The sequence below is a fragment of the Palaemon carinicauda genome, chromosome 7, assembly GCF_036898095.1.
Source record: "Palaemon carinicauda isolate YSFRI2023 chromosome 7, ASM3689809v2, whole genome shotgun sequence".
Lineage (NCBI taxonomy): Eukaryota > Metazoa > Arthropoda > Malacostraca > Decapoda > Palaemonidae > Palaemon > Palaemon carinicauda.
In genome coordinates, this window is record NC_090731.1 from 18446596 (window position 1) to 18463755 (window position 17160).

The following is a 17160-nucleotide window of genomic DNA, read 5'->3' on the forward strand; positions in this document are numbered from 1 at the left end:
TGGGCATATCCGTGTGGCGTCATTCACCTCGCCCTCGTGTTTCAGACAAGACAGCTCCGGTTCCCGTGCTCCCTAACTAGTTACGGAATAGGAGCCTCACGAAAACCTCGGAAGAAGACGCAGGGGTTCAACCCTTCTTCTTCTCGGTTGAGAACAGAAGGAAAAGGCCAGACCGCCGATCAGTGCAACCTCTTACTAAGCCAGTACCGATAATTCGGTCACCTACGCCTAGACCATCGACTTCCAGGCAAGGTCAGGTGCTTGCGGCGCCATTAGCCAGCGCTCAGCCTTCCCTTGGAACAACAGCAATGGAGTATCCTACTTCACCGTTACCTCCAGACATTCAGACTTCTATCACCCTTCCTCGCGAGGAATTAGCGCGACCGGAAGATTCCTCAGAAGAGCAACTATCAAAGGACTTAGAGTCCTCCTATTTGAGGGCTCTAAGAACTATGTGTAATATCTCAGGCCTCAGCGATCTACATCTGTCGCCTCGTCATACCGACGCTCCAGCTTTGGACACACTATGTCATCCTCCACCAAACCCTAAGACCAGAATCGAACTTCCCTGGTCTATTCACATTGCAGGCCGTCTGAGGAAGATCTTGCAGGCGGTCTCAGGGGAAACGGGTTCCTTGAAGTCTCAAGGATCCCATAAACTTCTACAATTTCCGTTTTCGAGGCAAAAGCGTTTTTACAAGGTCAGAGACACCAACCCTTCTCCTCTTACCCTGGATCCCCTCACAGCAAGGCTCACACCTGGCTGCTCTTCAGAGAGAGACTCTTCTCTCCTAGTCCCCTTCACTGCTACAGAATCCTTGGCAATGGAAGCAGCGTCAATGTCCCTTCTGGAGGCATTAGCCTGGTTTGTCAGGTGTTCAGGCACAGTCGGCTACCTAGCGAGTCACGAAGCCCTATCAAACCAAAACTCTATGCAGTCCCTGCAGGAAGTCCTAGCTGCTGGGGCTAAGACAATGGACATCCTAACTGCAACCATGTGGGGCAATTTGATCCTCAAAAGGAGGGAATCAGTAGTTGCCAGACTTCAAAGGAGCATTGGTAAGGCTGAGAAGTCAGATTTGAGAAACTCGGACTTTCTGCAACCTCTCCTCTTTTCTAAACAAGTAGTTTCCTCTGCCTTAGATACTTGGAGGAAAGAGACGCAGGACACCGCGATGCAAAAGGCTGCCTCCCTTCGCACAATGCAACAGCAGCCAACTTCACAACCTAAAACCACAACCGCAACTCCACTCCCAACCAAGAGCCTCGGCCCCCGCTCTTTTATAACCAAACCTATGGGCAGAGGAAAGTCGGCTCCTCCCAAGGCTAAAGGCAGAGGGAGGAACCCTAGACAGAAATAGGGTCACGGCTCCCCCCTCACAGTGCGTAGGGGGTTGCCTGCAGGGGAGTAGGAGGAGGTGGAAGGCTATGGGGTCCATGCAATGGACCATCAAGGTGCTTCGTTGGGGGTACCGCATCGCCTTCATAGGCTCTCCTCCTCTAATTCCTCCCCCGATCTCGTCCTCCCAGGTCCCTCGGGATCCCGAGAAACAGCAAGTCCTCGCTCGGGAGATTCAGAGCATGCTTCTAAAAGGTGCCATACAAGAGGTCTCCAACACCTCCCCGGGGTTTTTCAGTCGCCTCTTTCTGGTAGAAAAAGCCTCCGGAGGTTGGAGACCAGTAATCGATCTCTCTACCTTGAATCAGCTTGTGAAGCAAACTCCATTCTAAATGGAGACAGCAGCCTCCGTGACCCAAGCGGTGCGCTTTCTGGTTCAGGGTTGAATCTTCGAGTTCAAAGTCCTATGCTTCGGCCTCTCGACCGCCCCACAGGTCTTTACGCGGGTTTTCGAACTCGTTTCCTCGTAGGCTCACAAGCACGGGATAGCTCTGGATCACCTGAGAAGACTTCTAGACCTTTGCAAGGACCTGGGGATCCTTATAAACGCAGAGAAGTCTTGCTTGATTCCAACCCAAGTTTTAAACTATCTGGGTATGTTCATCAACACCCAGATAGGGAGGGTGTTCCCTTCGGAAGACAGACTTCGGAGACTGGAACAATCCATCGCCCAACTCTTGTCTCCACTGCCTCCTACAGCCAAGTCATGGCAGAGAATTCTGGGCCATCTTTCCTCCCTGGAAAAACTAGTTCCAGGCGGAAGATCAAGAATGAGAAATCTTCAGTGGCATCTGAAGACCCATTGGTCTCAAAAGATCGATTCCCCATTCTTGTCAGTGGAGGTTCCAGCTCGGGTGATACAAGAGCTTCATTGGTGGTCAAGCAGAGAGAATACCCAAAAGGGCAATCCCCTCCAAAGCCCCAGTCCGAAGTTAAAACTTTTCGGACGCATTGCTACGGGACTGGGGTTCCCACCTAGGCCCGAAATTAGCATCAGGAGTTTGGTCTCCGATAGTACACTCTCTCCATATAAATCACCTGGAATTATTAGCAGCCTGGAAAGGCCTAAAATACTTTGTAAAAGGTCTACAAGGACGAGAGGTGGTGCTGATGAGCGACAACTTCACAGCCGTCTCGTACATCAACAAACAAGGGGGTACTCTGGCAAGAGACCTCTGTCTGCTAGCGGTCCAGATTTGTCAGTGGGCGGAACTTAACAACATTTCTCTCACAGCCAGGTTTATTCTGGGCCGGAGAAACATCGTGGCGGATCAAGTGAGCAGGCATCACCAAGTGTTGAGTGGCGAATGGTCTTTGGATCCTTGAGTAGCGAAGACAGTAATAGCTTTGTGGGATTTCCCCACAATAGACCTGTTCGCCAATTCTCTGAATGCGAAACTTCCCCGCTACGGGTCCCCAGTTCCAGACCATCAGGCAGCGATCCAGGATGCCCTTCAACATTCTTGGGACAACGTGGATGCATATGCCTTTCCACCCTTTTGCCAGCTCAGAAGGGTGATCAACAAATTCAGGACCTCCCGGAACTGCAAGCTAACCCTAATAGCTATGGCATGGCCAAGCAGAGAATGGTACGCAGACCTTCTTTCCTTGCTGGTTCAAGTTCCAAGGTTTCTGCCTCTAGAACCCCTTTTGCTGATGCAGCCACACAGTGGTGTCCCCCAAGGGAGAATCCCCTTCCTCTAGCTTCACACCTGGAGGCTGTCCAGTCACTCCTCAGAAGCAGAGGCTTTTCAGGGAAGATGGCTGAGCACATGTCCAGGCACCTGCGCCAATCTTCCACAAACCTCTACCAAGCAAGATGGAGAGTGTTTGCAGCTTGGTGTAGAGGGCGAGGGTGTCTCCCCTCGGTCCCTCTCTTCCATTAGTGGCAGACTTCCTTGTGTACCTCAGGGAGGAAAAACTCTTCGCAGTCTCGGCAATTAAAGGCTATCGTTCAGCCTTAAGCCTCATCTGTAGACTGAGAGGGGTTGACCTTTCCACCTCAGAAGATATCACCTTGTTGATTCGAGGTTTTGAGAGATCTTGCCCCCCCGTTGAGATTAGACCACCACCTTGGGACGTGTCCCTGGTCTTACGTTCCTTGAAGGGTCTACCCTATGAGCCCTTAAATAGGACCTCTGACTACTTCCTAACCCTCAAAACTGTCTTCCTAGTAGCTCTGGCCTCGGCATAAAGGGTCGGTGAACTACATGGTCTATCCTACAAAGTCGCCCATTCTAGAGGATGGGGCGAAGTCTCGCTCAACTTCGTGCCAGGCTTTGTGGCCAAAACTCAGAATCCTTCATCGGCCGATGAGAGGTTTAGAGAATTTCAATTTTCCAGCCTCAATAAGGTAACACAGGATACTGACCAATTGCTACTGTGCCCAGTCAGGGCGCTAAGGAAATACCTGAAGTGCACCAGACCTTTCAGACCACGCCTCCGTCATCTCTTCCTCGGTACCAACAAGGTAAAGAAGAGAATCTCTCCCAACACCATCTCTTTCTGGCTCAAGAAAGTTATTGCGAGAGCCATTAACGGAGACCCAGAGGCAGCTCAACCCAAAGCCTATATAGCGCTGAATGGCCTTTGATGTCCCAGTGCTTGGCTTAATGCCTAAATCCTATATTCAATTCAACTCAACCCAAAGCCCATCAAGTTAGGGGAGTGGCAGCCTCACTGGTGTTTAAGAAAAATTTTTCAGTCTCCCAAGTCTTAGGAGCTGGAGTCTGGAAACGCCAATCTACATTCACCACTCACTATTTAACCGATGTGACATATAGGTCTCTAAACACCTTTTCTATAGGGCCTATTGTGGCAGGTCAACAGGTGCTGTAGCTACCTTACGCCCTTTCAGGGGACGGTAGCCATTGGTCGAGGATTCTGTGTTACACTAGGTTTTTAGAAGGACATCCATCTATCTTCTGCGCTTCCTTCTTCCTCCCATCTGGGTATCCTAGTCTGTAACCAGTTTCAGCTGGACTCACCAATGGAAATAAGGTATGAAATTCATCTGACTCCTCTCACAGGGTATAAGTCATACTCGTAGTCACGAGGGTTCCCCTTTTCAAGGTCGGGGGAATCCTAAGTAGGAAAGAGTCCGAGTCGAATGTTCCCGACCCTCTTCATCCTGAAACATTTGTTTCCATGTAATTACAAACTTTCAGTCTTGCTAAGATTATGGGATCTACAAAGAAAAGTTTAACGGGAGATTTTTTCGTCAAAAGAGTCTAGTCTGAGGACTATCTTCCCTAGGAATAGGGAACTCCTTGACCACCCTGACCTCAAGACTAAGTCTCATAGTAAAGAATGAGGGTTTGTATCTAGTGTAGGAACAAATGACAAACTTATAACAGAGTTTGTATTTTTCCTAACATACAAACCCGAATTCTTTACACAAATGTTCCCTCCGTCACCACCCCCTAAAAATAGTCCTAGCTAGAATACGATTGAAGGTATTCAGTAGCTACCGACGGGCAGTCCCCTACCACTAAGAGGTGGATAACTACCGGCCCGGTCGTTAATGACCTTGTTAAGGTTTTCTGCCATATTTTCCAGCTCGCGCTAGAGTATCTTTAGTAAAGAATTCGGGTTTTTATGTTAGGAAAAATACAAACTCTGTTATAAGTTTGTCATTTTTGGTAATGAATGCACTCGTTTCTAAGAATAACATAACTAAAGGAAATTCATATGTGATAAATGCCTCAACCTGGGACTGGATTCTTACCAATGCCTTTGATAGCAGAATCAATTATTCAACTTGATTATTCTTGTAATCAATTATTATTATTATTATTATTATTAAATGCTAAGCTACAACCCTAGTTGGAAAAGCAGGATGCTATAAGCCCAGGGGCCCCAACAGGGAAAATAGCTCAGTGAGGAAAGGAAACATGGAAAAATAAAATATTTTAAGAATAGTAACAACATTTAAATAAATATTTCCTATATAAACAATAAAAACTTCAACAAAACAAGAGAAAGAGAAATTAGATACAACAGTGTGCCTGAGTGTACCCTCAAGCAAGAGAACTCTAACCCAAGACAGTGGAAGGCCATGGTACAGAGGCTATAGCACTACCCAAGACTAGAGAACAATGGTTTGATTTTGGAGTGTCCTTCTCCTAGAAGAGCTGCTTACCATAGCTAAAGAGTCTCTTCTACCCTTACCAAGAGGAAAGTAGCCACTGAACAATTACATTGCCGTAGTTAACCCCTGGGGTGAAGAAGAATTGTTTAGTAATCTCAGTGTTGTCAGGTGTATGAGGACAGAGGAGAATCTGTAAAGAATAGGCCAGACTATTCGATGTCTGTGTAGGCAAAGGGAAAGAACCGTAACCAGAGAGAAGGATCCAATATGGTACTGTCTGGCCAGTCAAAGGACCCCCTAACTTTCTAGAGGCTCATGTTTAAATCCTAGCCCAGATAAATATGGGGTATTTTGTTTGTGAGGCAAAATTAATTTTATTATAAGGTTTGTGATGTAGCCCAATATCAAGTCAGTGTCAGCTGTCCATGGTTAGTGAAAGGTCTTTAGAGAATGAACTCAATAGTTGCAGGCAAATTGCATATTATTTGTAATATATTGCATTTTTCAAATTTGCTCTTTCAGAATATTCAACTGGTGTTAAAATGTACAGGCGTACAGATTAAGCTATTTTGTTTATTTTGATTTACGCCTGCACTGTAATGTGAATGATTTGCCAATTGTAAAATATTGAATTTTCTTTTAGGTAATGCCAAAAAGAACAAATAAACCAGGTATTTCTTCAACCAACCGTCCCCCACGTGGCATCAGAGTTGGTAGAAGTCGCGGACGATTCTATTCAGGATACAGACCGATACGACGACCTTCTAGGTATCCGTGTTGATTTGAATTTTTTTTTTATTTAATTTTGTAGGATAATTTGTAGTAACATGCATTTTTTATGTGAATTGTATTGGGCGACTTTACAGCTTTACAACACCTCAAAATGTATACCTAGAAATATTGGTGTGCAGTGAGATGTTGTGGGGCTTTTAAGTTCTGATCATTTGCACTGAGTTTCAAAGCATGTTATTGAGGATCATTATTGTAAGGACTGATAGTATATACTAAGGAATTTTTTTTCACTAGTTTTGTCTTCAAAAAGACAGTTGTAGCCAGAGGCAGAATTACAGTTTGTACATATGTATACTACTTGCATAGCTCTTATTCACCACTAGATTTTGTACGTGATATTCATCTTGCATGATTTTGGAATTATTGCCATGAAGCTCCCTTGATGTTCATAATGCTACTCACTAGAAGTCTGGTTTATATCTACATTTAACTTAAAACTATCAATTTCATGTTTTCTTTCTTTTCAGTAGGCTTAGGCTTCTATTACAGTACTTAGACAATCTGGCAGTTAAGAGTAATTACTTTTGCTTAGGTACACTGCAGATGCTTTTGTCTTCCCAGTTTTCTCGTAGACATTATGTTACTAGGTTGGGTATTGACCTTATCCTGATTTTGTCTTTTGTGTGATGTAGGTTATTGACCATCAGAAGGAATGTCTTCTGGATTTGAAGGTAATTCATTTAAATTGATCTAGGGAGTTATTTTCGGGCATTCATGACCCTTATTCACTTTGTGTCTTGAGCTGGGAATAATAGGGTAATTTAGATAATGGAAGAAAAGAATGTGAAAGTCGTTTTGTTTGTTTTATGGAGAGATGTTTTGATAGTATTTAATGAGGTTTAAGAGTTCCAAGCAAAAAAGGAAGGATATGTTTAGTTTGAGAAAATCTAAAGAAGACTTGGCAAGTTGATTATAGATGGACTGCTGATAATATCACTTGCTATCAAAAAAGTAAAAGTTTTCATAGTAACGAGGCTCATAAGATATTTTCTTCCTTGGTTTCATTTGTTAAATTTAAAAAGACCAATGTGTCTTCAGGCAAAGGTAGAGATTCTAGTATAACCTTCCCACTTTTAAACCCCATCTTAAATTTCAAGTTATTTTGCCTAGTGGTCTTAGCGCACCAATCAATACACAGCGCACGATGGAGTTGATTGGCCTTCTACGAGCCTTGCACTCTTGAAGTACTTAAGGTCCTACTGTGAAATATTCTCATTTGTAACTCAAGGATTCTATTTAAAGATGATAAACAGCAACAGTTCCTTTTGATTTTTTTTTCATTGGAACAGAAGATTCATTTGTTACTTTTGTAGGAAAAGTTCAAGTGGGGAAGGCAGTGTCATTTTGTATGTGGATCAAACCGCTAGGGACCATGGCTTTTTTAGAGATGCTTTTTCCGATGGGTCGCCAAAAGATGAGAGTTTTGCTGTATCATTTCAATGGAACAAGGTTTTCATTCTTGCACACAATATATTCCAGTGATGAAGAAAAAAAGAACTTCAACTCCTGCATTGGTGGGACAATTCTTGTCAGTTATCATAGAGTCTCCTAAGGAATAAGTGTTCCAGACCCCTCTTTTCACAGGTGCTTTTCTGTAAGGTTGTGGTAAAAGTCTAGGTTGTTTCCAACTCTAGGTGAAGTGGACAAGGAAAGAATCAACTCTCATACAGTTGCTTAGAGTTTTTAGCAGTGCTGAAGGCAATTTAGGCTTTTGAGTCACTGGTAATTATATGAAAATGTGTGGCAGTGTTTTCAGACTCATGACATCATTAGCTTATATTTGAAAGGGGGGAAACCAGATCGAATCCCTATTCCAGATAGCATAAGTTGAAGTTCTGTTGAAATAATAATAAAGGGAATAGTCCTTCTTATCTGATCTATTCCTGATAAATTGAATGACTTAGAAAGATCAGTTAAGCAGATAAAAAAATTCTGTCCAAATGACTGGTCTCTACATCCATTAGTGTGTCTAGAGGCTTGGAACTGGTGAGAAGGACCAAATGAGGACAAGTCTGTAACATTGCTCAACAGGAAGATGGAGAGGTGTGTTTACCACTTCCAGATTCATTGGCAGAAGGTGGATCCCTGCCATAGGACTGTTTGTGTTGGAATGTACAGTTTCCCTCCTGTCGCCTCGATTCAGTAAGCCTTCTCCATCATGATGCTCAATACTGCACAGTAGTCTAGAAGTTTTATTCCAGCTGTGACCAAGCTGTGAAATGATCTTCCTAATAAGGTAGTTGAATCAGTCGAACTTCAAAAGTTCAAACTCGCAGCAAATATTTTTATGTTGAACAGGCTTACATAAGTCTTTTTATAGTTTATATATCAAACATCTGTTTTAATGTTGTTAATGTTTTTAAAATATTTTATTTTGGTTTTCATTATTTCTTATATCATTTATTTTTTTCCTTATTTCCTTTCCTCACTGGGCTATTTTTCCCAGTTGGAGCCGTTGGGCTTATGGCATCTTGCTTTTCCAACTAGAGTTGTAGCTTAGCTAGTAATAATAATAATAACTCACATCTGTCATTTCCTATCTCCCCTTCGGTAACTCACATCGGTCATTTCCTATCTCTTCTTCACTAACACATCTGTTATCTCTCCTTCGGTAACTCACATCTGTCATTTCCTATCTCCCCTTCGGTAACTCTAATCTGACATTTCCTAACTCTTCTTCACTAACACATCTGTTATCTCTCCTTCGATAACTCACATCTGTCATTTCCTATCTCTCCTTCGGTAACTCACTTCTGTTATTTCCTATCTCTTCTTCACTAACTCACATCTGTAAGTTAGCGGGAGTTAGCATTATGAACGTCAGGGGAGTTTCATTGAAGTAAATGGAATTTAAGGTGTAGAATTTATTTCTATGCTCACCTGATGTTCATAAACAAGCTCACCCTCTTCCCCACTGACTAGTGATGTCAAGAGAATAGGGATTTGGTTTTGACTTACGAGACTGAAAAGGCAAAGTAACAACATACTTGAGCAAAGATTATTGCTTTTACTAACTAAATTGACTTTAATAGTGTACGCATATGCCGATTGAAAGGAATGAAAACGTAAAATTTATGCTTTTAGGGTAGATATCGATATAAACCAGGCTCTGCAAGAGAAGCATTGTGAATATCAGCGAGTAGAGAAATAATAAATTTTACTAAATTTCCATTTTTCTTCATTAGAAGTATTATATATTAATTTCTGTATATATTGTAAGACAGATCAATTATTTGCTGTGTGACTTTCACCCCAGCCTTTGTGTACTTTGTTATATGAATATTTTTAAGAAGTAAGTGATCCCTTCAAATTTTGCTTAGCAAGAACATTTAGGAATTTACAAACATCGTGTTTTTCTGAGGAAGTAAGTTGCGTATTTATAGGAAGAAATTTATTATACTATGATATTTAACACATGCATTTTTGTTCCATGTTCTCCTTACTCTACTCTCGCCTTTCGATTGGATGAAGCTTTATACCGTTCAGTTACTTAATTTACTATGTTGATATATATATTTTTGTCTTTAGAAATATAGCCTTCCATATTTCTTGTTTTTAACTTATGCTTGAACAGTTAATTTTAAGGCAGACAGTAAGGGCTAGTTAGATTCTGAAGCTAGTAATAATTCAATAGCAATCTGCTTTATTAAAGCCTACCATTGAAACTGTCACTAGCTATTTTATGCTGAATAGTATGGAAATTGCAAGAGCTTTCCTATCCTGGATAAGCAGTGTGTGCTGTTTCATCTTGTGTCACAATTGTAAGCTTTCGAGAGAACGTTCCATGGTCAGTATGACGTCATATTCTCAGTATCTTGTCTTGACACATTGAGCCACTGGGTTAAATGGCAAAGGTTAAAGGACCAATCTCTCTTCCGGTGAGTTGTGTCATGGAAATGAAACAGACATATGGATTTTCAAACCAACCATAGTGTGTATGACCTCACTAATGAGCGTATGTAATTTACTGTCTTTAGTTTAGCCTGAGAATCTGTATCCAAAGGCTTTTAAGGTAGAAACATTGCCTTATATTGATGAAAGGTTCAAGCATAGTCTATGTAGTTCAGAGAGCTGAGATAATGCAAACTAACAACCCTTAATAGTTGATAATGATAACTCTGTATTTCACTTGTATCTCAAAGATAACAGAAGACCATTATTTGTGGAACGGTCACATTGAATCATTACACCTGTCACTGCACCAGCTACATGACGAGTTCTACTATGCATGGTAGAGGTTCTGCGAGTGTTGGATTAAGATGGGAAAAACTGCTCCACCTTAAATTCCTTATATTTTAGGTTTAGCTGGAAAGCGTTTGGATGTTAATGTTGAGTTCTGCTCTTGGGGAAAAATTAAAAGTTTTGTTGGTACTGTAATGTCTCCCACTAGGATGCTTCTTGTTGGATTCTTATCAAGAGGTTGGTTAACTACTTTGGGTGGAACTAAAGATGAGCTTTCAGTGTCAATGGCAAATCTTTGGAGTCCCTGATTTTGTGAAGAACCATCTTGATCAAGCTAAAAATAGGGAAGAAGTAAACTCAAGTCATCCCAGAGATGTATCAACTCATCAGTCTTTCAAATGGCTGCAATCTCGGAAGGCTAAACATTCTGTAGATACCTTCTGTTTGAGGTTGGTTTGCAAATAAATCTACTAGAGTTGTCTCACTGATGCTCTATGACTTTGCAGATTTCTTGTTCAGGAGACTTTCGAGTATAGACTGATTTTCTTAGCTGAGGTTGTCAAGTACATATTTGTTCCAAAAGCAAATCTTGATATAATCTCTACCTCATTGCCCTCTGCCCAGTTGAAAATTGGTACTGCTAAAGGAAAGTTATCTGTCTTTGTTCTGTTTTCAGTCATGGCATTGGCGGCCTTGCTTCTTGGCTTGTTAATTGAAGACATTTAGACCTATAAATCTAATTTTTAGTTTGATTTATTTCCCCATTGGTTATGTCTGTGGCCTAGAAGTTATACAGGTGGGTTCATATTTTGAGGAACCTGCTATCAAAGGATATTACTCTTGATGTAGAATAGGAAAGCAGTGTATTTGCTGTATGGTTGAGCTATCAGTCATGAATTATACAGTTGTTTTTAAAAGTGTTGTTTGCTGACAAATGAATTTATTATAGGTGATGCTCTTGGCAGGTTCTAGGGAGCCTAACCCCATTGATCTCTCTTATACACACCTGAGTCCATGCTTGCATGTTGATACACTGGCCCAAAGGTAGGGAAACTGTTATTCCTTGGTGAATCTTGTGTTATTGTATTCAGGAAAGTCCCTGGTAACCACACAGTATCTCCCAACTAATAGGTTTTTCCTTCGTCAAAACCTTTATTCACTAAATATCATGGAGTACAGGCCTTGGAGACTGCACAACACCTCCCCTGTAATAGGTTTTTCCTTCGTCAAAATATTTATTTATGGATTAAATTGCTGTGTGGTCTCCAAGGCCTAGCACCAGAGCATTAATAAGTAGTTGTTCCGATATTGTATTCTTCCCTGGAATACATTCATAGGAGGTTCTTGGATCTTCCCAGTCTCAACCAGAAAAATCTGGATAGGCCTCTCCCAGCTCCCTACTCCTAAAGCGCAAGGAAATGGCGTGGCAGGCCTTAGGACGCCATTCCAGTTCTGGGTGTCAACCTGAATGCAGGTCGACATGTCTCCCGTCGTCCGACCATTTTCCTTTGTGTTTCGTGTCTGTGTGTTTCTATTTCATGGGTACTTGGAATCTGAGAAGTCCGAGGTTATGTGCCTAGGGGCAACAGACAATGGTATTGTCTTATTAATGAAGACCTCTTGCAGTCATCAAATAAGTCAAGTTGTTGGCTGAGAAATCGTTCTTGAAAATATTGGAAAGAAAATCCAAGCAGTAAAGTTCTGGATCAGAAAGGAGGAAGCTACAATAATCTAACTTCTACTTTCTGATACAGCTGTGTAGATCGAAGTGAGTGTAGTCTTGGTCTCAGATGCTGAAGCAGTGTATACCATGGGTTGTTTGGCCAAAATGAAACTATTAGCACTGCTGTCCCTGAAAATTCCTAAATGATATTCAAAGCCTTTGAAATCAAACTCATGGGAGGAAACAGGTAGATTGATAACCATATGTTACGATCCAGATTCAGAGAATCTCTTGCAATTGCTTTAGATTCCTTATCGGGCAATATATGGTGGAAGTCTGTGGGTCTCTTGTTGCAAACAGGTCTATTTGGAGATACGAAACTAGCTCTAAAATCTTCTGAGATAACTCTCAAAAGGTCCATTCCATATGCAGGACTGAGTATTTGGATAGGGCATCTCCCACTGCATTTAGTGAACCAGACATGAAGTGGTATTGGTTTAAATCTGTATTCTCTCTTCCCAAACCAAAACCGTAGATAAGGTTGGAAGTGGTGAGCAATTGCGATGAGCCAATAAGCATCTTTTAGATCTACTGTACAGCACAGGTGCCAGCCCCTTGTAGTAGTAATTGGTGGACATGCAGGGTGAGTCTTTGAATGGATCACACCTGATGTTTTTGTTCACACAAGACAGTTTGAGGGTCACTCTTCTGTCTAGGGCGTCTGTCTTCTGTACGTTGAATAGTATGCCTTAGAATTTTAGAAGCCTGCACCTTTCTATGGCTCCTTTTTCCAGCATCATTCTTACAAAGTGAGTCGAGTTCATGGGTACTGATTTGATGAAGGCTATGGCGTGGAAAAGATTTTGATACCAACGACAAACCAAGACCCTTTCCGACTATACTCTGAGGCCATTGAGGAGTTTCAAAGTTCTCGAAAACAATGTAGACAACTCCCAAACCGAAAACCCTCATTGATATAATCTTCTGCCTCTATGGAACTTACCAGCTCCTCTGTTGTTCTGGCCCAAGGATTAGGCCTCATCTTGGGTGGAATAGCTTTGATGCACTTGTTCCTCTCAGGAAAACTTCGGTGTAGGTCGGGGCTTGGGATGAGAAAAAAAGAGCTGGTCTCTTTGCTGATAGCTATTGAGCCTGCAGCTTTGTGAAAGGAAACTTTCTTTTTTTAGGAGGGCCCAAAGACCTTTTCTCCATTTCTCTGGAAGTGGAGTGGCCATTGCCATTGTCCTTGGCTTTGTGTTCTAGGTCTTTGGGGGAAGAGAGATTTGCTTAGCAGATCACTACTTTCTCCAGGTCAAATACTGTCAGCACGTGGCACCTCACCTCAAACTTTGCTCTAACAACGTTCTGCAGAGCTTCATAGATGGGTTTATACAGCTTTACTATTGCAGAGGTGGCCATCTGGGATTCTTCCATGGAAACCACATCAGACACTAGGTTAAACATGGTCTTCAAGGCACTTGATTATCCAGTCTTAAGATGTGACACTAAAGGAAAATAGTCACCCAAGTCATTGGTACCTACCTGAGCGTCCCATTTTTTTAGGATGAAAAACTCCACGAAACCATTTTGGAAATGCTGAAAGGCTCTCAAAATGCTCTCAAATTCGATATTGTCGAATGACAATTCCATGTACTGGCTGAAAGATATTTGAATCCATCACAAAGTTGTCAAGGGTTTTCCACTAAATCCCCTCCCTCTACATTCAGATTAGAACCCTCCTCTGCCACTTTCCCTCCCATCACCAAGTCTTAAGTACTTGGAATGGAAAGAAGAGCTCCCAGAGTACCCTTTTTAGGAAACTGGTAACCTGAAGCCCCAGCCACAACCAAAGTCTTAGGACCGGAAGGGAGACCTTCCACTGTAGCCTTCCTAGCAAGCTAATAACCCTAAGGTCCAGCTGAGGCCAAATCCAAAGGACTGGATGGAAGGGCTCCCACTGGAGCCTTCGTAGGAAGCTAAGAACCTGAAGGCCCAGCAACAGCCGAATCCCTAGGTTGAATTGGAAAGGAAGCAGATGGCAGGCCAAAACTATGTGGAGAGGCAGCATCTTGAGTGGGTTACCCATATAGGGACTGGATTGAAGCCCCAACCGAGGTGTCCATTTTAGTTGAAAGTACCAAATCCATGCGGACCGGTAACCTGCAAAACAGTCTTCCCGATGTCTCTTGAGGGGATACATCTCCAAAAAAATTAAAGCCTTCTGAAGAACCCTATAGTAAGGCTTCCTCTTCTGCAGAGTCTAGATCATTCTCAGATCCAAAGTCTATAACTTAAAGAGGGGTCTGTTCCACTACTCCATTTTTACATCCCATAACTGCTGAAATTGGCAAATCAAGGCTAATAAGATTCCTGTTATAACACTGCTATAATATAACTGTATAATTGGATGATTCCTGCCTTTTAGCTTAATCTCACCAAAGCTAGAAACTACCCATCAATATATAAAAACATACTCGGTTCAGGGATTTGTCTATACTGTACTTATACCTTAGTAAAACTGCTAGATATAGCCCAGATCAGGCTATGCTAGTCTAACAATAGGTATAGACTGACCATAAGACTAATTTTCCTTTTCATTTCATAACCCTAATTGTATACTGTACAGTATATATTTTAAACTTGTGTTAAATAAAATAACCAGAGTGAAAGACAAATTTAAAACTCAAACATTCGAGTGTTTGACTACCGTATAGTCTTGATGAAATGTACGTTATATGCTAAGCTGAATAAAGTATAAAATGAATCTAAATTTAGGAATTAATTTAGAAAAGATTATAAAATCATAGCACTGGAAAGGGAAGACAATCAAGTCCCAACCTCGTTTAAAATATACATGCAAGAATGCTAGCAACAGTGACATGTCCGGTTTCAAAAACCCAAACAATCGAATAACTAACCTGTTTGGAAACAGTTGTTGATGGTTGTGCGACTGAATGTTGGATGGCCAAACGCCATCCAAGCTGATTCGCTTCGAGTCAGGCAGTCAACTGGGGAGATGGTTCCTTTCTATGAGGCTAGTAACGTAGTAATGACGTTACTCAGAGCAGACAAATTTTTATAACTGAGATACTGTGTCAAGTTCTAATGTGTCTAAACTTGATCTTACACACTTGAGTTTGTGCTACACACTTGAGTTTGTGCTTCGCACGTTAATACATTGGCTTTAGGACGGTAATCAATATTTCTTTCACAGGAAAGTTCTTGTAGACCAAATTGCATTTTAACTTCATAAAATCTATGTCTATTTGTTCTGGCAGCGTTAAGATCCCATCTCTTTTTTTATAATTTCAGTGACTCCAACTAAAATAAGATAGTTCTACAGGTCCGATAGGTGTATAACAGGTCTTGAAACTGCCGTGTAGTGGTTTTGTCAGTATTATTAGTTCTGTTACGCATAAGTCTTTAATAATATACCACTTCAAAGCATTATGCACCATTGCCTTAGTTTGTCTTGATTTACATTTCTGTTATTAGGTGGGAATGTTTGTAATTTGTATTTATTTTGTTACTTTCATCTCTCAGTCTTCTTTCAGGTTTTCCTTTTTGTTTATGGGCATTCTATCCGATGGAAACTTGTTTTATAAGTTACCGGCTTTGTAGGCTTATTCTATATGATTATTTGTTCTGTTTGAATGACACTTAAAAAGTGATAGCAGCATTGTTATGATTATTTTGGTAATGCTAAATCTAGTTTTATTTAATGTTTATCTGCTTCATAGATTAATAAATGCGGACACTTGGAAATTGTATCAGAAAGTGGCATTTGTAAAGTAAGTTAAGCTTTATTCATTATTTGTAACATTGAATATAATTGTAAATCCAATATGTACATTTAATTTTCTTTTTTTCTGGAATGCAATCATTTACTATGAAAAGGAAATGATTCAAGAGCAACTTAGTAGGAAACAATTACTGAATCACTATTATATGTATGATAAAGTAATTAACTAATATTCACGGGGGAATGTTGTGACAAAAGTTAGATGTGTTAAATATGAATTCTGTTTAATAGGTGCTGTAGTCTTGTGTTTTTACAGCTTATGGATTAGAGGCTTCATATTACACAATTTGCTTCAACACTTATCATTTGATTTCAGTATTTTGTAAATCTAGAAAAATGTAATATCAGAGAATTTTTTTTTTTGGAAAATGTCTTGTTTGGGTTAGAGCGCTTCTCCTAATCCAAGAATACTTGCTAAAGAATATTTTATCCACCTCTTTTTCTCTCCCTCTTTCTCTCCATCTTTCTCTCAAGATTTTCATATTTAAAACTGATTCAATTGATTATATTTTTCCCTTTTATTCTCTTAAAAGCCACTTGGCAAAAACTTTTTTTTTTCTGAATTTTATTTCTTTACCTTTTGTAGTTTAACCGAGTGCCTGGAATGAATGGAGTCAGTTGGAAGAGTAAAGAAGAAACCTGAGTTGGTTGACTAATAAGGCATCTAGAATTATTTAGCATTTGTGGTATTGCATAATTCATACATTTTGATGATTGATGATGTTCCAAAACCTTTTTCTGTTGAGCATTCATTGGTGGTGTCTGCATTTCGGGACCGAACAAGAAACATCTGTGAGCCCCAGAATTTATTCTTAGTGATAGCGAGGGTCGGGCGTGTAGTTTGTCAAAGGTTAGAGCAGAGTAAATAGCAAATGTGCGTTGTCTTAGGTCCTTTTTATTTCTAACATTTTCTTCATCTGTTCTGGGACACCGTTCTTATCATATTGTCTGTATTTAGTAAAAGTATAGATTCCATCCATGAGAAAAAATATTTTTCAATATTAAACTTACCCGGTGATCATATAGCTGTCAGCTCTGCTGCCCGACAGAAAAACCTAAGGACGAAATACGCCAGCGATCGCTATACAGGTGGGGGTGTACATCAACAGCGCCATCTGTCGAGCAGGTACTCAAGTACTCCATGTCAACACAGAATCAATTCTCTCTCTGTCGTGCCACCGGCAAGACCTACTAAATACGCTGTTGTTTTCTGGATTGATTTTCACGTTATT

At 41.0% G+C, this 17160-nt stretch overlaps 1 protein-coding gene across 1 annotated transcript in view; it reads left to right on the forward strand.

Moving 5' to 3' along the window:
- The window catches only part of Pabp2 (poly(A) binding protein nuclear 1), an 81118-nt gene that overhangs the window by 43637 nt on the left and 20321 nt on the right, over window positions 1–17160 (forward strand). Inside the window, exon 5 of the mRNA XM_068376629.1 lies at window positions 6133–6257. Coding sequence (XP_068232730.1) covers window positions 6133–6257 — 125 coding nt within the window. The remainder of the gene's footprint in view (window positions 1–6132; window positions 6258–17160) is intronic.